Consider the following 23,751-nt stretch of genomic DNA (forward strand, 5'->3'; position numbering starts at 1 on the left):
AGAGTCTCGCCCTCACATCTTCTCCAAGTGATGAAGAAGATGAGGAGGAAGACGAGTTTGCTATGTTCACAAGGAACTTAGCCGGGTTGGTCAATGGACAAGGTAACAAAAGGTTCACTAATAATTACTCGAAAAAATGCTTTCCTAAGAAACGACCTACCTCCACCGTGGGATGCTTTAAATGTGGTGATAAAACTCATCAAATTAAAGAATGTCCCAAGTGGGAAGAATCAAATTTAAGGAAAGAAGAGAAAAGGTTAAAAAGGACTATAAACATAGAGTCATGAGTGCTATATGGGGAATGTCCGACTCCGAGGAAGATGAGGAACTCATCGAGGAGGAACTTGAGGCTAAAATGTGTCTTGCAAATCATGGTAAAGAAAAAGTCTCAAAAACCTCAAAACTTGAACACTTAAGATGCCTCATGGCTAACCCCGACGATTCCGACTCCGATTCCGACAACGAGGTAAATCATCTAAAGGCCAAGGCTAGAACTTACTCCAAAGAGAAAGTATGTAAGCTTCTTGACCAACTTTTTGATAAGTGTCGGTCTCAAACTAATAAGCTTGATATAATGCAAAATGAGATTGAGGAAATTGCTCAAGAGAACTTTAATCAAAAATGAACTAAAAGCAACAGATCACACACTGTCACATATCCGAGGCATATAATGAAGTTAAAAGAGTCAACAAGTTAAACAAACATTTGACTAAAGAACTTGAGCGTCTTAGGTTGACCCCCACGGATGTATCTGACCTTGAAAATGTCAACACTACTTTGGTGATGCAAGTTTCCTCTCTAACCAAGGAACGTGATGATATTTTGAAGGACAAAGATGCTCTTGAAAATGAGATCTATGACCTTGTAGTTGAAGTTGTAGACTTAAGAGAAACAGTGTCTAAGACTGTTGCTTCTGACCACGATTTAGACAAGTTTAAAAGAAAGAGTGAATGGTTGGAAAATGAAAATGAGTGTCTTAAGAGTGAGGTTGTTTGTCTCAAGAATGAAATAGAAGATCTCCATGATAGGCTTACTTTCTTTCAAAAAGGTATGCCCGAATGTAGCACTTCTAGGTCTTCTCCTCACCATAGATCCGATGAAGTCGTTGATCTAAGCAAAAGACTTGACGAGATGACATCTAAATATGAAGAGTCCAAAGAAAGAATCATATATCTCGTGTCTAAACTCAACAATCACACCCATGACTTCATTGTTGAGAAAAGATTGTCCATAGAAAGTGTTAACAATGATGAACTTAAAAGAGAAAAGGAAAAGAATTTGCATCTTCTCTCACGTGTCAATGACTTGACCAATGAACTTGTTAATGCTAACACTACTACAAATTTAGGCAACTACAACGCCCCTTTAACAACGATTATTCACGAAAATCACAATAGACGTTGTAGAATGTATGGCGCGAATTTTACTAAAATCAATTACAACGGGTATAGTTATAAAAACCGTTGTTATTATTTTTAACAACGGGTCACACATGCGGAACCGTTGTTAATAATTTGGCGCAAAATTGGCGCAAAGTTAGTGAAAAGTAATCACAACGGTTACTTTTGAAACCCGTTGTTAAAACATATTTGACAACGGGTGTTTTTTACAACCGTTGTTAAAACATATTTCACAACGGTTGTTGTTTAATAACCGTTGTCAATACCTTCCATACTATAAACCACACAAATGTAAGTCTGCTGCGTACCACAAAACACAACCCTTAATACACAAACACAAACACAACAGACAAACAAACACAAAACACATACACACTCTCTTTCTCTCTTTCTCTATTTCTCTCTTTCTCATCGTCGCTTTATCTTCTCGCCGTCATTGTGATTTCATCGTCTATTACGTTACGTATTTATCGTAAATCTCGCCACACTTGTCATCGTCATTATTTTCTTTTTCTATTTATTTCTTTTGCATATATGTGTTTTTATCGACCATTATGTTATTTGTTTAAGTATTGTTCGCATAATTAGTTACTAAAACAATGAAGAAGCAAGATGAAGAAGTAAGATAAACATAATTAATATATATATATATATATTTATAAATACATAAATTAAAAAAAAAATTACATATGTAAAAATGCAATTCTTATATTTTCATGGAGGATCTTATTGTGCTCTATCGTATCCATCCTCTCCTCCTTGGCTATTTGGAGGTTCCGTTCAGCAGATTGCTATATCGTCATATAGCCGCAATCGCTCTCGCTCCGCTCCAAAGCCATCTTCTTTGGCGTGCTTCAGTGCGGATCGAGCTTTCGCAAGGTAGCTCCTGAAACTTTCCTCAATATGGAGGAACCGGCGGATGAAGTTGTTGTTGTTCTCGATCATGGTAAGAGTCTTTAGGATGAAATCATTCATTTTCTTAGAGTTTTTTGAGTTTGATTTGAAAGATTAAGTAGAGTTTGTTTTAACGATTAGAGTTTGGAGATGAATATATGAGATAATGGAAATGTTAGTTGAGATATGCAATGTATTTATACTAAGCAATGTGTGGGTTGAGTTAATTGCTTTTTAATTAATATATATGTTAGGAAGTTGTGCCATAATCATCATCATCTCTCTCAATAATGTTGCTTCAAATCCTATTACTAACCCTTCTCATTCCATATTATCCGTTCATATGTACAAAGTGAATGTCGAATAATGCATGCATTGGAATTCTAACAGTAGTAATTATGCATGCATCTATTAATATTTAATTTTTTTTTTTTTTTTTTTTTTTTTTTTTTTTAATAACAAACAACAACGGTTATTTTAAAACAACCCGTTGTCTTTAGTTATAACAACGGTTTTGTATATTACAACCCGTTGTTATAACTTTCCCCCCAAAATTGAGTCACACTTTCCACAACGGGTTTTTATACATAAAACCGTGGTTAATAGTTTTAACAACGGTTTCCTTAAGTAAACCAACCGTTGTTAAAACCTTCTACAACGGACGCTTTAACAACGTCCGCTTTTTTATATAACAACGGTTTTTGACCGTTGTTATAGCCTGTATCTGTAGTAGTGTAAGAACATCACTGAAAAATGGGAAGGAAGTCAAACCGTGTTAAACTTCCTCACGAATCAAACCGAGAAATGTGATAAATCTGCTGGTTTGGGGTTCAAATGGAACAGTCGACCGATTTGCATCCGTAAGCCTAAAAACGATTTTAGAGGAAGGAAGTATGTAGGTCTTCCCGAATACATCATTTGCAATTATTGTGGTGACAATGGTCATGTTTTTAATGGATGTACAAAACGATTTGATGACATTGATAAGAACACCAAAACATTAAAAGAAATGAACATTAAGAAAGACACCACAAGTTATGTTGATCACAAAAAGGGACCCAAATTCATTTGGGTTCCTAAACTCAAAAACTAATCTTGTGTAGGGCTTGGTGAGAGGCGGCCGCAATTGGTACTTGGATAGTGGATGCTCTCGTCACATGACGGGTGATAGAAGCCAATTCCTCTCACTTAAAGCATATGATGGTGGCACGGTAAGGTTTGGTGACAACAAGAAAGGTGAAGTAATTGGTATTGGAAAAGTTGGTAAGTCATCCTTACTTTGTGTCGACAATGTGCGGCTTGTCAAAGGTTTGAAACATAATCTCCTTAGCATTTCTCAACTTTGTGATAAGGGTAATGTTGTTGAATTTCGTGCCAATATGTGTCGAATTTTTGATGCCACTACTAATGAACTAATACTCAAAGGAAGACGTGTCAAAGATGTTTACTTAACTAATTTGAACTCTCTATCCGGTCACACCATGTCTTGCATGAGTGTAATGAACAATGATCCTTGGTTATGGCATAAAAGGTTTGGTCATATTAGTACAAAAACTCTTAATACCCTTAAAAGACTTGACTTAGTTGAAGGCATTCCTAATATAAAATTTGATTTTGATAAAGTATGTGATGAATGTGCTAGAGGTAAACATGTTAAAAGTTCCTTTAAATCCAAAAGAATTATGAGTACATCTCAACCTTTGCAACTTTTACATATCGACTTATGTGGACCAATGATAACTAGAAGTAGAGGTGGTAGTCGTTATGTGTGTGTCATTGTTGATGATTACTCTAGGTTCGTTTGGGCACTCTTCCTAAGCTCTAAGGATGAGACATTTGATGAGTTTCTAATTTGGTTAAGAAAGATTCAAAATAAACTTGGTTTAAAACTTGTTTCAATGAGAACCGATCATGGAACCGAATTCGAAAACTCATCATTTGGTGCTTATTGTGATGACAATGGTGTAGACCATAACTTCTCGGCTCCTAGAACCCCACAACAAAATGGTGTGGTTGAAAGGATGAATAGAACCCTTGAAGGAATGGCTAGAACAATGTTATTATCTAGTAAGTTGCCTAAGAACTTTTGGGCCGAAGCGGTAAATACCGCTTGCTACATTCATAATCGTGTCATGATAAGGAGTATATTGAATAAAACTCCCTATGAGTCGCTACGTGGAAGAAAACCCAACATTTCATATTTTAGATGTTTTGGAAGCAAATGTTTTGTTCATAACAATGGTAAAAACAATTTGGGTAAGTTCGATCCACGTAGTGATGAAGGAGTATTTATTGGGTACTCCGATCATAGCAAGGCCTATAAGGTTTACAATAAACGAACCTTGTTAATTGAAGAAAGCATCCATGTCATTTTTGATGAATCTAGTGTGCTTGGACAGGTACAAAACATGGATGATGAGGATGAGGATGAGGATGATGAGTTTGAGATTGGTCTCGTTCGAAAAGACTTCGTGTTCACGGATGAAGAAGCTCCCAAAGACCGAATTGCAACATGATACGTAGACCGTCACCTTCAAAGGAGATCGGAACTCGGGGGAACACGTAACACCTCTGATTCTTCTCTGGAAGCAACGGACCCAACGATCGTTGCATCCACCTCCGTAATCAAGTAACCCAAGACAAGGTGAGGATGAAGAACCTTCCAGGCCAATAAAACAACATCACAGTGGATCGATCTTTGTTGAGGGGAACAAGAAACCATTGTTCCAAAGAAGTGGAAACATCAAAGCTCTCATCCACTCACTAATCTCACAAGTGATCTCAACTCGGGAATTCGAACAAGATCGTCCGTCAACAATCTCGCTCATCTCAATGAGTATTGTGCCCACAATGCCTTCCTATCTCAAATTGAACCTTCAAATATAACGATCGCCTTGATCGATGCAGATTGGTTGCTTGCTATGCAAGAAGAGCTCAATCAATTCAAAAGAAACGAGGTATGGCACTTAGTCCCTAGACCGCCTAATCGCACCGTCATTGGTACTAGGTGGGTCTTTCGCAACAAGCTTGATGACTCGGGAGAAATTGTAAGGAACAAGGCTAGACTAGTGGTGCAAGGTTATAACCAACAAGAGGGTATTGATTACGATAAAACCTATGCACCGGTAGCTAGACTTGAGGCCATACGATTACTTATAGCTTTTGCGGCTCACAAAGGCATTAAACTCTTCCAAATGGATGTCAAAACCGCTTTCTTAAATGGATATTTGGAAGAAGATGTCTTTGTAGAGCAACCACCGGGTTTTGAGAACAATGACTTGCCTAACCATGTTTTCAAATTAGACAAAGCTCTTTATGGTTTAAAACAAGCACCAAGATGTTGGTATGATAGATTGTCTAAATTTCTTATTGAAAATGGTTTTAAAAGAGGCTCCGTTGACAAAACATTGTTCTTAAAGCAACATCCAAAGTGAACTGTTGGTTGTACAAGTATATGTTGATGACATTATATTTGGTGCAACAAATGAACTCCTTTACTTATATTTTTCGGAACTAATGAAATCGGAGTTTGAAATGAGCATGATGGGTGAGCTAGGATTCTTCCTTGGGCTCCAAATTAAGTAATCGAAAGATGGAATCATGATCCATCAACAAAAGTATATTAAGGAAATGCTTAAGAAATTTGGGATGACTAATGGTAAGCCTCATGATACACCTATGGTAGCCGGGTCCAAATTGGACAAAGATGAACTCGGTAAGAATGTTAGTGATAAGGTGTATAGAGGTATGATAGGCTCACTTCTTTACTTGACCGCAAGTCGTCCCGACATTCTCTTTAGCGTTTGTTTATGTGCTAGGTTCCAAGCAAATCCGAAAGAATCACATTTCAAAGCCGTTAAACGAATTCTTCGGTATTTGATTGGAACACAAAATCTTTACCTATGGTACCCTTTACATTGTCCTTTTGATCTTATAGGCTTTTCGGACGCGGACTATGCGGGGTGCACTGTAGATAGAAAGAGTACCTCCGGAATTGCAACGTTCTTGGGTCCTTGCTTGACTTCTTGGGCCTCAAAGAAACCAAACACGGTAGCTCTTTCTACGGCCGAAAGTGAGTACGTTAGTGCGGCACATTGTTGTTCTCAACTCCTTTGGGTAAAACAACAACTCTTGGATTTTGGTATTATTTTTGACTCCATTCCTTTAATGTGTGATAATACGAGTGCAATAAATATTTCCAAAAATCCTATTCAACACTCTAAAACCAAACATATTGATATTCGTCACTATTTTATTCGTGATCATGTGGAAAAAGGACATATTAAACTTATCTTTTGCAAGACCGAAAATCAAATTGCCGATAGTTTTACTAAGCCACTTGCAAGAGAACATTTTGAGAAATTTAGACTAGAAATTGGGTTAATTAATAGCTTGTGATTTTAGTGTGAGTTTTACAAAATTCCTTAATTGATTTAATTAAAATTGGATATATGTTATTAAGTGTTCTAAGTGCATTGACATCATGTTTAGACCAAAAATTGACACCGTGTTTGTGAGTCGGTAATCACTCAACCTCATATCTAAATTTACGTTTATTATATGCTACCTTGCGTTTTCATTTCGAGTGATTAAATATGCTTAGTTGGGCCAACCACCTCACTTACCACATTTAATGGGCCATTTACTATCTCAACTCACCTTCCACGCCTACCCGTCCAAACATCCCAATCCACTAAACCATTCATCTCCAAATCCACTAAACTCCCTCATCTCACCTACCTATTAACCCAACATGGTCAAGACATCTTTCAATACCCACATACCCATCAAACCAACAAACTTGACCTCACCACCTGTCACATCACACCCACCGACATCAACAACTCCAACAATGACCCCAACCAAAATCTCCTACGCATTCCCACCTCAAACCTCAAACACGACTCCTTCAACAAACCCAGATCCACCAAACCCACAACCATCACCAAACCCCACTGACCCTCCATCATCCGACGACATTCCCATCTCCACAATGGTAGGACGGCGCACACGTGGTGGTCGGAAGAAAAGCTCCACTGCTCCGAGTTCTTCCTCTGAACCGGTTACGGTAGTTGTTGAAGATGTTGAAGAAGAAACCGAGTTTGATTTAAATGAGAATCCGACTAAGTCCTGAGTCCGACCCGACTCCGTGAAAAAGAACCTCAAAAGAAAAGAAAAAGCCTCTTCATCCCAATTACCCCCAATTTCAGAAAATATCGAGCAGAGTAATGTCGATAACCCCATTGTTGATACTCCAATTGAAAATCCTAGTGAACCTCCCCAGAAAAAATCGAAACCTTTGAAGAAAAAGCTTGTATACCTTTCTCCCTCTGATCCGGTCTCTCTAACCTCGAAATGGGACTTGGCCATTGTTTGGGATCATCTTGAGAGTATTGACCTCCCTACTTCCATTTATAAAAATTGTGAGAGGTTGATGAACATCAAAGCAATTCACTCTTCTCGGGTTTACAACCAAACATGGTTCGAGCCGCCTGCTTTTCACTCAGTCCGTGATATGGTCTTAGCTCAAGGTTGGGAAAAATTATTGGAAATGCGTGAGCCGGTGTTTGTGAGCGAGGTGATTCAGTTCTTTGCAACGGTACGGGTTGATAAATCTGGTGAATCTCTTACGGCTAAGGTGAATGGTAAGCCTCTTAAACTGTCTCAATCTGATTTCGCTACCGCCCTTGATATTCCAGTCGGAGGTTATGACAAACTTCCCTCCGAAACTTGGGTTGCTTTACCTTATGCCTCACCTCTTAGTGTTGCTCAAACCGTGTGTCCCAAAGCTGTCTCTCCTGGTCCAATTAGCAATACCCAAATCCCACCTCCTCTTCGAATCATTTTCAACATGCTTTGTAGGTCTATTTATCCCTCGGGTGATATGGGAAAACTCACCATAGCCCAACAATACCTTATTTATCACATTGCTACCCATAAGAAGGTGAACCTAGTCGGGTTAATGTTTAAACGCTTTCAACTCATTTCGACCAAGCTTCGTCGACCTTCTTCTAGCATGATTCACTTACCCTATGGAATGTGGTTATCGGTTGTGCTCAAGGCACAAGGGGTGTTAGTGAATACTAGCTTGGGTTCGTTGGATATGTGTGATGTTATGAGTGATGGGCAAATGGGGAAGATGCTTATCAAAATTGAAAATGATGAATTAATTTCGGTGAAAATTAAGAAGGATCCGGAGGTTGGGTCATCGAGTCAAGTGAATACGGGTGGTATGCGGGAAGTGCTTAATGCCGTGGCTGAGTTGGGTGCGTGGCTTAAGGAAGATGCTCGTCAAAAGGACTTGGCAATCTCGGCCCTTGCTTCTACTATGGACCTCATCCGTGGTGAGGTGGATATCATTTCCACCCTTGTGTCAACAAAAGAAGTTGGTGATGATGCTCATGTGGATGATGATCCTTTGGGTAGTGGCTCGGATGGTGAACAAGCCTCCTCCCCTTAGCCTTTCCCTTCCCTCTCGGCCTATTAACCTTTTACCCGTGCCCTTTCATTTTGTCCCACCGGTTGTGCCTTTCTAAAACAATATTTTCTTTGCTTGTTATTTTGACATTTGGTGGTGTATTTTAAACTATCTTTAGCCATGTTGAACTTTGATTAACTTATGTTTAATCTCTGTTTATGTTGACCTTGTTACCTTGTTACAATTACATGTGTCTTTTTGTGTTTTCTTGTGAATTATCTGCACTCTAATGCTTTTGACATCCCTATCCGTTTGATGATGTCAAGAGGGGGAAAAGGTAAACTCATGCTTTGAATCTCTTTGCTTATTGATTAAACTAATGGCTTGTCTAACCTTCTTAGCTTGATTCTTGTTTTGGGGCAATGTAAAATTGTCAGGGTAATTTGATTATAACTTTTGCCTTAGGTAAGGTAATATTGTCCCTTCTCTATCATTTGATCTTGCTTGCTTAAAATCTTGAATTAAGGTGTTTACATTGCTTATACATTCGTTTGGGGCTTGTCATCATCAAAGGGGGAATTTGTTGGGTTCCTTGTGTTGATGATAACATGCCCATTTGATTTGTGTCATCTTAGTTACCTTTTCAGGTTTATTGATCATATCAAGCATGGATTAAGAAGTGTTGAAGTTGTTATTAATCCCTTTGTATTAAGTCAAGTGTCATCTAATGTACAAGCAAGAAAGTAGAGTATATTAGAGTAATAGAAACAGTCCAGACGACTGTTGCTTTCACACGCAAACAGCTGCTTGGATTATTGCCACAACTCGTAAAACTTGAAGTCTCTTTTTATCTTTCAAAAGCCTTTCACGTGACTCTTATTTTTCAAAGATAAAAATCAGATTTTTAATAAGGAGATGGTCTTCAATAAAGAGTGGTTTGAATTATTATTTTCAAAATGTTTCCTCTTTATGCAAATTCAACCCTTTGGCTCTTTAAGAAAACAAAGAATGCTTTTTGCCATTTTAGTGTTAACTTGTCATCATGTGACTTGTCTTTTCTCCCTTTGTTTTCTGAATTTGCATGAGCTTTTAAAGTTATTTTTCAAACCATCTTTCCCCATTCTTACCTTTGCAAAAGAGCCCTCTTTGGTGCAAGTTTTGGGTGGTTGCTATTGCCCTTCACATGTGAGGTCTTTGACCCTTCAAAACCCTAGCAACCCCTTCACTCACCTCCTCTATATAAACCGTGCCTCACCTTCATAAATCCTCAAGACTTTTCTGAATTAATTCTTCCATCTTTGCAAATTAATTTTAAAGCTTAAAATCGTGTTTATTTGCAAAATCCTTTAAAAGTCTTCAAGTGTCTTCAAGTTGTTACAGTCGTGGCTACTGTTGCTTTTCTATACTAAACTCTCTTGCTTATGAATTGTTGATCTTGTAAAAGTTGTCCACCTCTATTCTTTGTTAAGAATGTGTTAGTGGAAACTTGATCCTATAACATTCTAAGTGTGTTAGTAGAGTTTAGGACGGAGTAGTCTTTAACTCTTGACAACCGGAGTAGGTTGTGAGTTGGCAACCGGAGTAGGTTGCGAGTTAGCTTGTCATAAGAACGGAGTAGTTCTTGTACTAGCTTTACAACCGGAGTAGGTTGGTGTCTTTTATTGTAAGGGTCTTTTAGTTGTCGGAGTAGATCACTAAAAGAAAAGCAATAAAAAGGTAGATTGGACGTAGGCACTTGAGTATTTGCCGAACCAATTCAAAAATCTCGTGTTCATTGTTCTTTACTTTATTTCCGCTGCAATTTACTTTGTTTGTTTGTTTTGCTTTGCTTTACCTAGAAGTAACAGTTCATCATACTGTCGCATTTGGTCTGCAGTCATATTCCACAAACTGAGACAAATAGATACAGTCAGAACGATTGTTGCTTTCATACTTCAGCAAACATTCATCGTGATACTTGTTCAATCTTTCAATATTATTCAAAGTATCTTCTCATCTCTTTTGTCCTCGTAACTCTCTTTAATTCAATAAAGTTGAAGTTATAAATTTTTTAAAAATAGTACCTAATTCACCCCCTCCCCCTCTTAGGTACTTGAATCCATAAACTCAACACTTTTTAAAAAGTAGTTTAAGTTGAACAAATGCATGAAATTGTTGGAAACAAACGCTAATTTATCTAGATAAAAATTATAGGGTTGGCGGGAATGGGTTCCGGATAAATAGTGAAAAGAATAATAATTTTAGTTAAAAAATTTCAATTGTTTTTAAATTACCTTATTTGAATAGTAACTCATCCCTAACCCTCCTCATTCTTACAAATACTTTTCGTTTAGAATGGAAAATTCTAATTACGTAGAGTCGTAGACCAATTGTTTTAGTAAGGAATAATATAGATCCCGTGCATTGAATACACGGTATTTATAGAGTTTTAAATTTTGTATTAATCCCGTGTAAATGCACGTTATTTATATAGAGAAATGAGCATTATTAATAATTACACTTTAAATGTAATAAATCAAAGAAATGGCGTGTTAATATAGTTGATTTGGTCCACTTGGACTACTTCTCTAACGAATTTCTAGGATCTTATGATTGATATGGATGTCATTACAGCATTCAAAATTCAAGTGCGCAAAAACTTTAACATATTCGTTCTCATAAGAACTTCTATAATTAATACTAATATATACCAAATAAAATTATATTCCATCAATTAAAATTCAAGTGCGCAACAATATATTCATAATTCATCTCACTAAATAACCCTTGAAAGTTGAAACCAAGGCACTTGAATTTGAGAGAGCGAGTAAATGAGCGACATTGAACGACACTAAATAAAAATATGTTGGAACATAATATATTCGAGTATCCATGAATAAGTAAGTTACCACAAACTTTGGCAAAATGATCAGCGCAATCTCGAATAAGGTCATCAAATTTTGGAATATATCCATGAAGTCCTTCTGATTTTCCATGCCCAACATAATCAATCCCATATACTCCATATCCCGCATTTGCTAGTCGATTCGCGGTACCTTAATTAAACCACACCATTAATCGTAATTAAACCTAATATAAACGTGGCAAAAATTATGAATTCTCATAAGAAAAATGATTATACCTTTCATGGAAATACTACTCTCCATGGCATAGCCATGACATAAGAAGACTAAGGCTTTTTGTTCTTGATTTTCCGGCAACCATCGACACGTAAAAAGCTTTAATCCTTTATCACTAATTATATATTCCTGTATTATTATATAAACAAAAGTATTAAACGAAAACAAATTATATAATTTTTATGAAAGAATAATAGACGTTTGGTTAATATTTTGTCACTTACCTCTTCAAATTTGACATTGAAAACCATGTTATTGGAAATTTGACGATTGTTGTAAAGCAAAAGGAAGAACAAAGAAAATAAGCGATAAATGTAACGAAATAGTAAGATTAGAGATGCGAGAACGTAGGCATTTAATTTATTTAATTTAATAGTAAAAAAGAAAGGGGAAATTGGATTGGATGATACTCCGTATAATTCATTCTTTATTTTGAAAGAAATAATGTAAGATTCGTGTGGATTACGTCGTCAATGGTGTTATCTTTATGCTTATCAATTTGGCCCAATTGCACAGTTTGTTTTGTCGACTATATCAAACAATGAGTAGATGAAATACGACTTCAATATTGCCGCTCATGATAATATTCTTGTTTTGTATATATGGATAGGATGAAAGGAATAATAAGACGAATTAGTGTTCATCGTATAACATAAAACTTTTATTAAATACTCCTATTAATCAATCAATCAATATCAATCAATCAATATCTATCTATATTATTAAAGGAAGCTTTTTTCGAGCGATTACAGAGTCCCCAACTTTTACGAAATACATAGGGTAAATCTTAATCTAAAGTTTAATAAAATATTAATAAATAAGGAGCTACGGTAGAGTTTGAGAAGTATACAAACTAAAATAATACCTACAATATATCAATTCACTATAAATAGAGTCCTACGTACTTCTACCCAAGCATATTTTATTTTTGTTCGTTCTGCTCTTTTGCTAGGTTATGTTATCTATTTTGTTCTTCATATGATTAATTGTTGATACTGTGTTAATAAATCTAATTAATTTTTTTTTTGTGTTTTTAATGTCAGATTAGAAGAATATGGCTAATCCATGATGCCATGGTTGATTAACATGCTCAGGCATTTTAATTAGGGTGAAAATATGTTATACGAGTACAATTTTAGATTTTTTGTTATCTTCAAATTCCATCATAATTAAAAATTGAGTTATTCACGTATGGGGTATGCTATTTAAAATTTATAAAGCATATTTTCTAGAATATTTGATCATATAGCATGCCTCTGCTTAAACAAAGTATCTAGAATATAAATATTTGTTATTCAAACATGCATATGATCCTATTCAGCTAATTTACATGACATCTCATGAATGAATTATTGTGATTAGTTTTATTGTGTTGTTTGTTTTAATTTGATAGAGTACTAGATAATATATATATATATATATATATATATATATATATATATATATATATATATATATATATATATATATATATATATATATATATATATATATATATATATATATATATATATATATATATTATAATCTCCAAGTATTTTAATTTTATATTTTTTCTTTTATGATTTAGTATTATCTTAGAGATTAGAGATTTGTGGTTTGGATTATTTTTCGCTTACGATATTAATTCTACTTTTTATAGGAGACGTTGACATCGAAATCATTAAATTTATTGGGCTATGATCATCGTATAAAACTTAAGCTCATCAGCTTGGATTTATGATCACGATAGTAGATTATTGACCAATGTTAAAGCCTGAAGGCTATGATTGCGAATGACGAGAAGTAATCTTCATTGTCATATGCGATAGTATGTGAGATATGGCTAAAATATACTCCCTAATATTTTTTAGTTATACTCCCTAATATTTTTTGGTTCACTTAGGTTTTCATCTAAGTCATTTGGACGAATGAATGTATCGCTCACTCCATCTCGGTTTATAGTAGCTATATTCTCCGCCTAATTATTTAAGATACTATATTTGATAATAAGCAATAAGAGGTGTATTACTTTTAAATTTTTGAAACGTAAATACAATGTTATATTGGTTATTTTACGTACGTAAGTACAAGATGTCATAAACATCAAGTTAAAAAGGCTACAAAGCCAACTTTCGAGCATACTAATACGTATGTCTTCATATCTATCAAATTTATTAATGAGTTTAAACATGTGTAAAAGTACTAAAGTAAGTTTATGTATACTAAACTTGTGAAATTACTAACAGAGCTCTACCTCAATTGGGGTTTTGGAATTATCTTATGAGCCAAATCCTATAATAGGATATTTGTTTAGAGAATATACAACCATATTTTGCGTGTAAACTGAAAATTGACCCAAATTCAAGTCTTACCTGAGCTGGGATTTTGAAACCTTAACACGTTACGTGAAAACAAACACTTGATCCTATCAGATAGAATACCAATTACTATAATCACTAATGAGCTATCTAAAAAAGATGTAAAAGCTACCTTTTCAAGTATAAACTAGGTTTGTGACCCGTGAAATTCACGGGTTTATCTCTTTTAGTTTTGATATTTTTATCGTATTGTTAATATTTGTTCGACCAATTATATTAATTGTTGATCCATTTAAAAATATACAGTCTTAAAATACATAGAAATTAGTTAGTTAATACCTTATTTCTTTGACAACTTTAGTTTATTTTTTTAAATCGAATCCTGCAAGTGACAATACCGCTACCAATTTTGAGAAGCTTGACAACGGAACAATGACAAAGACGAGTCATTATATATACTTGTATTTTACTCCGCAATATAATCAAGTGAGTTTTTTAAATATTAAAAGTTGAAACCATCCGTATATAATAAATTCCGTATGGAAAAATCTTCAATGACGCCTTATAAGGTTGTAAACTCAATACCTCGATAAAGTCATCTCCAAATTATTTCCAGACCTCTCCATCAACCCTCCCATAGAAATATCTTTGAAGTCTTATCACCATGTGCATGCTTCAAATATTATTTACATCCGAAAAATATTTATTATATTGATAAAAAAATATTAGATACGATTCAACGGTATGGTCGGTATCTACTCCATGTATTACGAATTAAATTTTCATTTCAATTGCTCAATAATCTAAAAAACTACATTCCCTAAATTCGAATTCCAAAAGGTTCATAAAATTTTTTAAGTTCCTTATTACTATTTCAAGAATTTGATCTATCTCTTGTTATACTTATTATGTCCACGATCCTATATAAAAATAAATATATTAAAGACTATAAAATAATCTATTCCGATTTTGAAAAAAAAAACACATAAACTTAAAAATATACGGATTAGAATTTAGAAACCATATTATTTAATATTTATCTGAAGGTTCACTTTCGCTTTCTTTTAGTGCGCTTCATTTTAGTACATGCCTTGATAATAGGTCATATGAAATGAAAAAGAAAAATATATGTTAGAGATGATTATACTCATGAATACAAAAATACAAATTCAAATAGTTTGATCGGGAAAGCATAATAGTAACATTACACAACAATATACGCTTAATAACAGATTTAAAGAAATATTATAAGATCTCCATTTTGAGATCAACGATCATCTTATAATGGTTAAAAAAGCATAAACCACTTTAAAAAGTAAAGTATATTTTATAGAAAAACAATCAAAGGGTGGGAGTTGGAGAAAACTTAAATTGGAAGAGGAAATGACATAATTAAAATGATTAATTATTGTTATGATGGTTCAAAAATTAAATTGCGAAATTTTAAAGATTTTCCATTCAATTATTTGTACTTATTTATTTACCATTAATTATGAGAGTAGTTTATTTTTTTTTTTTAGGAAATTATGAGAGTAAGTTTTATGTATTATTCCTGTTTTGACAAAAAAAACACATAAACATAAAAACATACGAAGTAGAATTTAGAAATCATACTATTTAATATTTACCCGAAGGTTCACTTTCGCTTCCTTTTATTACATGCCTTGGTAATAGTTCATATAAAATGAAAAAGAAAAATATATGTTAGAGATGATTATACTCGTGAATACAAAAATACAAATTCAAATAGGTTGATCAGGAAAGTATAATAGTAAAATTACACCACAATATACGTTTAATAACAAATTAAAAGAAATATTATAAGACTTCTATTTTGAGATCAACAATCATCCATTACTTATCAATTTCTACCTTACGTTTTTTTACCTTTAATTTTATCTTAGTTTCATGCCTTTTGTATTTCTCCCTTCTTCAGATTACTCACGTGATGGTTTGCCTTATCTGCATTCATATACGTTTCATGATGCTTTAAAGTTATATATAAAAAATACATTGACCAAAAGATAAAACATCAACCTGGCAAAAACTTGACAAACGAATCAAAACATTGTCACATGTAAGTCACTTAAATTAAACCAACTGAAAAACATGAATTCAAATATAAAGCAGACGATTCATAAAACCAACAACATAACAAATTAAAATATATTTTATTGGACACAACAACAACAATAATAACAACAATAATCAACAATAATACTCAATATAATCAAATAAATAAATTAAACCATAAAATACAATCCACAACTTAGAAACTCATGACAAATGGACATATTTTAAATAAAAAATTAGTTTTGTGACCCGTGAAATTCACGGGATCTTTTGTTTTTTACATGATATTTTTAGTGAATCAAATCATAACATTCTACAATATGGTTTCATGTTTTAAGACTTCTATAAAATCAAGACAAGTTAGTTTTTTTGTACAATAGTTTTATGTAAAATCAGAAACTAAAGTGTTATATAGTAAATACTTTTATCAAAACCATGCCATTATTTGATGTTCTTTTATGAGGGTTTTAAATGGTAAGTGGTGTTACTCAAATCCTTTTACGTGATTTGTGATAGGTCAAATATGCGCAAATGGAAGCTAATTAAAATCAATTAATAATACAGGTATTCGCATAATCGAAAACTGAAGTAACTCAATGGAAGCTGATTAAAATCAATTAATAATACAGGTATTCGCATAATCACATTACATGAAACCATAATATTATCAAACAAAGATTGTCAAACATGCAACACCCTCACTAATTAGATTTTAAAATTTTATCAACAAATCCGAAATTAATATAAAACACACGATTAGAATTGTTGTGACAAAAACTAACATTTCACAGCACCCATAATATTGTAGTTAGTACTATAATAAATTGCAGAACTAAGAATTTGAAAGGAGCAACTCGTAATAATTGGATCATTAAGTCCCTATACTTCATCCATTAAACAATATTAAGCAAAAATGTGCTTTGACATTTCTCCAAATTTTCCACCTTCGGGATTCAACCGTATACTTCAAAATAGGTAAACTAAGCATTCCACTCAATCATGTTTTCTATCAAAAGCCATTTTGAATAGGCATGTGTCTCATGTGTATAATTAAAGAAAATCAAAATTAAATTTAACGTGTACAAAAGAATAATGTAGATGTAAATAAACTTTTTAGATTCCTCTCATCTTTATAGTTATTAATAATTGATAATTAATTCACCCCACTAATTTAACATCTAACTCCTTTCTTAAATGATAAGTTTTGGGCTTTTCACTCCATTATTTATGCTACCTATTATCCATGTCAATAAGATTGAGATCCTCGCAAATTCAATTTCATTCTATGAGTGTTATTTTTCTAAGGAAAAATGATGATTAAAAAAACCACACATATCAAAATAAAGCATACATTTGAAAGTTTTTGAAATACTAATTTTTTTTATGAACCTAAAAACAATTAGTCATTTACATTCATGTTGTCAATCTTATAGTTAGTTTATAATATAGTATTGAGTCGAATGAATAGAGTATTTGTTTAAGTAATTCTAATATTTCTCTTCTTAGTCTTCTTTCTTCAATAAACCATCCCTACATAAAAAAAAATCACTTAGTCATTAATTTTTGTTATTAATTTAAGTTTCTCTTAAATAATGGAAGAAAGATGACATTGAGTCTAAAGATGCAAGTATATTTACCTTTGAATAGCACACCACCACAAATCTCAATATCCCTAAATAAGAAATAAACAACAAATATGCGAGGTTTAAAAATGTGATGTACTTCATAACCAATGGAAAATAAAATAAATAAATGAATTCTTAATTTAAAACCTTAATACATTTACCTTGGTGCTGATACAATGATAAAAAAAAAATTAGTGACATATACAATTCTTTTCGCGATAGCGGTACAAAAATATTTACTTAAATGTTGTCTCACAAATGTTGTCTTCCGTCAAAAACTTATAGTCAATCTTGTAGTTAGTTTATAATATAGTATTGAGTGGAATGAAGGGAGTAGTTGTTTAAGCAATTCTAATATTTTCTTTCTCCATATAATATTTTTTCTCCAATGAACCATCTCTAGGGAAAAAAAAGGACAAAATCCACCGAGTAATTAATAAGAAATAAAATGGTGAAATTTGATTTACGTGATATTAATCTTATCGTTATTAATTTAACTTTTTATTTAAATAATGATAGAAAAAGGGCATTGAGTCATAAAGATGTAAGTATATTTATTTACCTTCGAATGGCACAATACCACAAATCTTGATAGTTCCTACATAAGAAAGTTTTAAAAAGTGATGAGCAACCAATTGAACTTAAAAACAAATAAATGAATTACTAATTTAAAACCTTAATACATTTACCAAACCTTAATAGATTTACCTACATAAGAAAGTTTTAAAAAGTGATGAGCATTTCATAACCAATGGAACTTAAAAATAAATTATTAAATTATTAATTTAAAACCTTAATACATTTACCTTACCTTAATACACTTACCTTGATGTTGATATAATGATAAGATTTAAAAAAGACTATTTACATATACAACTACGATTTTGTTGGCGATGAGGGCAAAAAAATATTGGCGTGAAATTTGGCTCACAAATGTTGTCTTACATCGAACATTTATATCCAATTGAGGATGCATGTTATGACTTTTGGGTGTCTTTTTATTATTATCATCAAATTTAATATATATAATAATTATGTAGTAAGGTTTTAGGACTTTTGAGCATTCTTTTTCATTATTAGCAAATTTAATATAAACATAAATATGGAGCAAGGAGAAATGAAATGTTAAAGGTTTGCTTTAATTTTTATTTTATTTTTTATTTTTTTGTTGACAAAAGCCACCTTGTGTAATGTTAAATATGTTATTATTTACTCTTAATATTTACAAACTATTTATTTTTTAATAAACGGAGTAAATTAGAATTATGTGATATTTATTTGTTGCTTAAAATATTCTAACAATAAACGTCGAAATTTAAAATTTAATATGAATTTTGATTTTAATTGTTGTTTAATTTATCTACAAACTTAAAAGTCCAAAGTTTAATAATTGTTATGCTATTTGCATTTAATATTTCTTTTTTTTTTCTTTTTTACTTTTAAAATTAGAAATAATGATGTAAACTTTGGTGTAAATTTTAATTATAAATTATGAAATTTTGATGTAAATTTGAAAGGGATATATAAATTTTGGAAAAAAAATATATTTAAATTAACGTCATATAATAATAAGTTGATGATTTATATCACATTAACTCGCCATGTCATATTAAAATTTGCCATGTCATGTGTAGTAAGTGACGTGGCTTTTTTATAGTGTAAGGTGACATTTACTACGTGGCATTTTAAGTTCCCCTTTTAATAGTATTGTATAGATATGATATAATTGATTTGTTATACTCCGTATCAAATTGTTACTAACCTTTATGCTTGATTTTTATGTATTGTGTGCAATTGAAGTATTTTTGTTGCTAATCCATTAATGGGTTTTTCGTACACAATAATAATCGAGAAAGTAATACGATAATAATATCAGTCCGACTTTGTTAGCTTTGCTTAATTGATTTCGAGCAATTACACTGAGTTTAACTGTGTTGATAGAGTTTTTTTCGTATTAGAGACTAACTTTTCTTAACTGCCTTTCATATTTACGCTTCATGGCAACACTTTGTGATTATAGTTAAGTTAATGGATTACAAATTACTCATCAAACACCTTCACAATATAGAAAGGTAAATAAATGAATTAGACACCTTAAAACGGATATTTATATCGAAACGGATCAATATCATACCACACACTTGAGCGTTTAAGAGAAATCTTTTCTCTTTTGCCTATGCATCCTGCTTTCGTTTTATTCATACTATTTATTCCGTTTTATACTTACGACGAATACACCCACCCCTCTTTAGTGAAATTGTCTAAAATAAAATAGGTAAACAAATGACCGACCCGAGGAAGTACTTTGTTTGTAAAGATTCATATAATATTATCAACAACTTATATTCTAAATCTGAATTTTCTTAAGTTTATAAGTATTGCGGTTATTGTCGATTCATAAATTTAAAGATATTACAAATGGCCCTTGCATCGCACGGACATTAAATCTAGTATATACTTAAAAGAGGAACTTTTGAAGCGATTTCATTGGTTATTACTTTTGTTGAATAAATTGTGTATAAATTAAAAGATAATTAATTATTTAAGTTAATGATATGATTGGTTCAAATTTTGTGGATTATTGAAGTTATAAAATAAACTTTTCAGGCCATTTTATTGGTTACATAAAAAAGAACTTTTAAATATTTAATTATTGTTAGTATATTTTAATGACTTTAACCAAAAATAAAATACATTAAATATGTTTTTGCACACCTTTGTAGTCTAATTGAACTAGAATACCTCAGCTACCTATATTGTATTCTACCATCTAACATCTCCCTCCATCTATATATATGATAATGATATATGAAATTTATACGGAATATTTCTTAGCTAGGTGGAGTTTTTACATATAAAGCACCCACCATTCTCCATTAATTAGGGTTTTGTTAGTTTTTTTTCCCTAGAATATGGGTTTTTTATTAGTTGAAAACTTGCTTCCATTATATTTTTTATGTGGGTATCATTGAACACCCATGCGATAGTTAGTCAAGGATATAGACACACAAAGTCATTATTGTGTTAACAAAATAGCATAATTCTAAATTTTAAATATCCAGCACCTGTACTTGGTTCATATAATCATATCTCTCCAAGTTTGGGTACTCAATTCAGATGTCGAGTTAGATACGGAACGATTATACGGGTAGGTTCAATGTTATCAGGTCCTCGCATACCCATTCAAACCTGTCCAAACTAAGGAGGTGTTTGGTTGGTTCTCTTGGAATGGATTGGAATGGATTTGCTCCATTCCAATGTTTGGTTGGAGTCTTTTGGAATGGAGTTAGATACCCAATGGATTCTAACTCCATTCCAACCCCCTAGAATCTCATACCCAACTTCCCCCTTGGTATCAAACTCCATTCCTCCCTTCTACAATTTTAAGATGAACCAAACAAGTTTATGAGGGAATGGATTTAGAACCCCATACCATTATGGATTCATATTCTAATCCATTCCATTCCATACTATTGAACCAAACGCCCCCTTTTAGTTTTATGGAGTACTTATATTGGAGCGGCCTAACGTAGTTATAGAAATTTAAAAATAGAGAAAAAAGTGAAATAGAAATAGAAAGATCTTATTCTTAGTTGGAAGAGTATAGATTTATCACAAGGTTCAACGTATTGAATATGATGAAAATGATATAAGAGGATGAGATGAGTATTTTGGTTAACATTGCACACTTCGACTTTCGCTTTGTGAATGAATTAAATTTAAGAAGGTATGTATCTAAGAGGTTTTGTTTAAAATCAATGGTGCAAGCTTGAATTACAAGCTAACAAGCACATTGGATATATGATTCACGAGATGACATCAATACAAAGAGACTAGAGTCTACGTTAGATTAGATTGATTGTTCCCTACATAATCATTTATACTACTAAATATATATATATATATATATATATATATATATATATATATATAAGTTAGAATTGCAAAAAATAAAAATATAGATTAAAATTCACATTGAAATAAAGAAGATAACATATGTATGTTATTCATATATACTTCCAAACATCAATCGAATATGCGCAATATAAGTATCCGTTTTAAGTTAATAAGATAAACGTAGCACACAGAGGTAAACGCAAAATATTTGTCTATATATTCCAAATGGGATGATATCTTATCTATCTTGATCTTAAGAGGGATATATCTGTTTTATTTATATATATGTTCTTTTTATTTAGCAACAAAATTTTATTTTTTGAGTTATTTATAGTTAAAGTTTGTCAACTTTGACTCTTTGACCCTCATAAGAAAATGGGAAAGAATTAAAAAAAAGAGTGGAGTAACATTTAGCTTCTAATTAGTCTAAAAAAAAAGAAGTAATTGAAAATTTCATGCATTTAAATTTCTCGGTTAAATTTTTGAGATATTATGTTCAACGCAACAATTGTTATTATCATTATAAGTCGTAATATGGTAGTCAGAATTGATTGATGTTTGACAGAACGAGATTTACTAAGTTAAAAACATTAGTGATTGCTCGACTCGAATGTATGTAGAAAGTGCCCTCGCTGGAGGATTTTAGATTAATTGATTGATGTGTAGTGGTCAAATTGGTCGGTCATGCAACGTGACTGGTACTCAGAATGATCTGAGCTTAGTGGTCGATTGATCAAGCACGTAGGCGTCGAAAGCTTAGAGTAAGGTCTAGAATGCAAAGGGAGAAGAGAAGGGCGGACACTCGCGTGAAAAATATGGAGACCGGAGGTCTCTATTTATACCGAAAAATGTGAAGAGTTTCGGAATGACACAAACTTTGGAAATAAATCACGGAATTCCATAAACAGCCAAACAGGGCCGGGGAAGAGGCACATCAGCTACTGCGGTCTTTCCAAGAGGCGCAGCATCTGCTGCGTCATTTCCCCAGAGGTTTCTTCCTCCGGAAGAAAGATTTCTGCGTTTCTGTTATGGAATTGCGGTAGATCTATACTTCCTTATTCCGTAAAATATGATATACGGAAGATATTTTACCAAAAGATATAAAATTTGATTTGGGAATAAATATCTGGAATATTCTAGAACATTCCGACTCGGCATTTTAAACAGTTTCTTAGAAAATGAAGCGGTTTTTGACCCGGACTCCAAATGAACTCTAATTACTGTCAAAACGACCGTATCGGTGCGTAGATGACGACCAAGGGATAGACTCGAGTGTTTGAGCTATCACTTGACGATAAACTTATGGACTGTCATAAATCGTTCCGCGTACCAAACATGCGGCCCAATCATCACTGGGTGGTTAGCGGAAGGTGTAAATGAGGTATCTAAAGAGCCCCCACTTTGACTGAGGCTTGGACAAGGCGAAAGTCAAAGTATAGCCATCAGATCAATTGAAGATTACAACCTGACGACTACGACGATGCAAGGCGGCTCAAGGGGTCTGAACCAAGGACCTGTCGTCGGGAATATTTTAGAGTTTGTCGACTATCGGGGAGGGTCGTTTAAAGTTCATTAGACTACGTAAGGAAGCTCGCCAGCCATAAGGAGAAACCATACCTGAGAGACTCCTGGGTGAAACGGGACTGAAAGCGTTTCGGCGAAACTTTTGGTCTGAAGATAACTTGAGGTCTGAAAAAATTTCTTGACATTTCTGAAGACTAAGTCTGAAGACAGCAGGACGCTGGGAGAAACTGCTGGAGAATCTGCTTGCATCGGTCTCAAGCGAACTCTGCTTCTGAGAAATTCGTGGGCTGTGAATGGCAATGAAATCTCGCTTGGGGAACATATAAAGTCTTGATTGTAAACAACAACACTGCAAAATATCACTGGAGAGGTATATATTGACGACTAGGAACATCTTGATGGTCATAAGCAACACTGCAAAATATTGCTAGGGAAATATATGGATGACTCTGTCTGGGTTGAATCATTCCTGGGGGAAATCTGCTTGTGTCTGCTTCCAAA

General features: G+C 33.1%; 1 protein-coding gene across 1 annotated transcript in view; it reads right to left on the reverse strand.

Annotated features, from left to right (window-relative positions):
• LOC141611948 (caffeoylshikimate esterase-like) overlaps positions 1-12,344 on the reverse strand; it is a 42,226-nt gene extending 29,882 nt beyond the window's left edge. The window contains exons 1-3 of the mRNA XM_074430612.1: positions 12,056-12,344; positions 11,834-11,960; positions 11,601-11,747 (exon numbers count right to left, since the gene is read on the reverse strand). Of these exons, the coding sequence (XP_074286713.1) occupies positions 11,601-11,747; positions 11,834-11,960; positions 12,056-12,082 (301 nt within the window). The 5' untranslated portion in view covers positions 12,083-12,344. The remainder of the gene's footprint in view (positions 1-11,600; positions 11,748-11,833; positions 11,961-12,055) is intronic.
• Between the last annotated feature and the right edge of the window lie 11,407 nt (positions 12,345-23,751).

This window comes from Silene latifolia, chromosome 11 (assembly GCF_048544455.1).
Source record: "Silene latifolia isolate original U9 population chromosome 11, ASM4854445v1, whole genome shotgun sequence".
Classification (NCBI taxonomy): Eukaryota; Viridiplantae; Streptophyta; class Magnoliopsida; order Caryophyllales; family Caryophyllaceae; genus Silene; species Silene latifolia.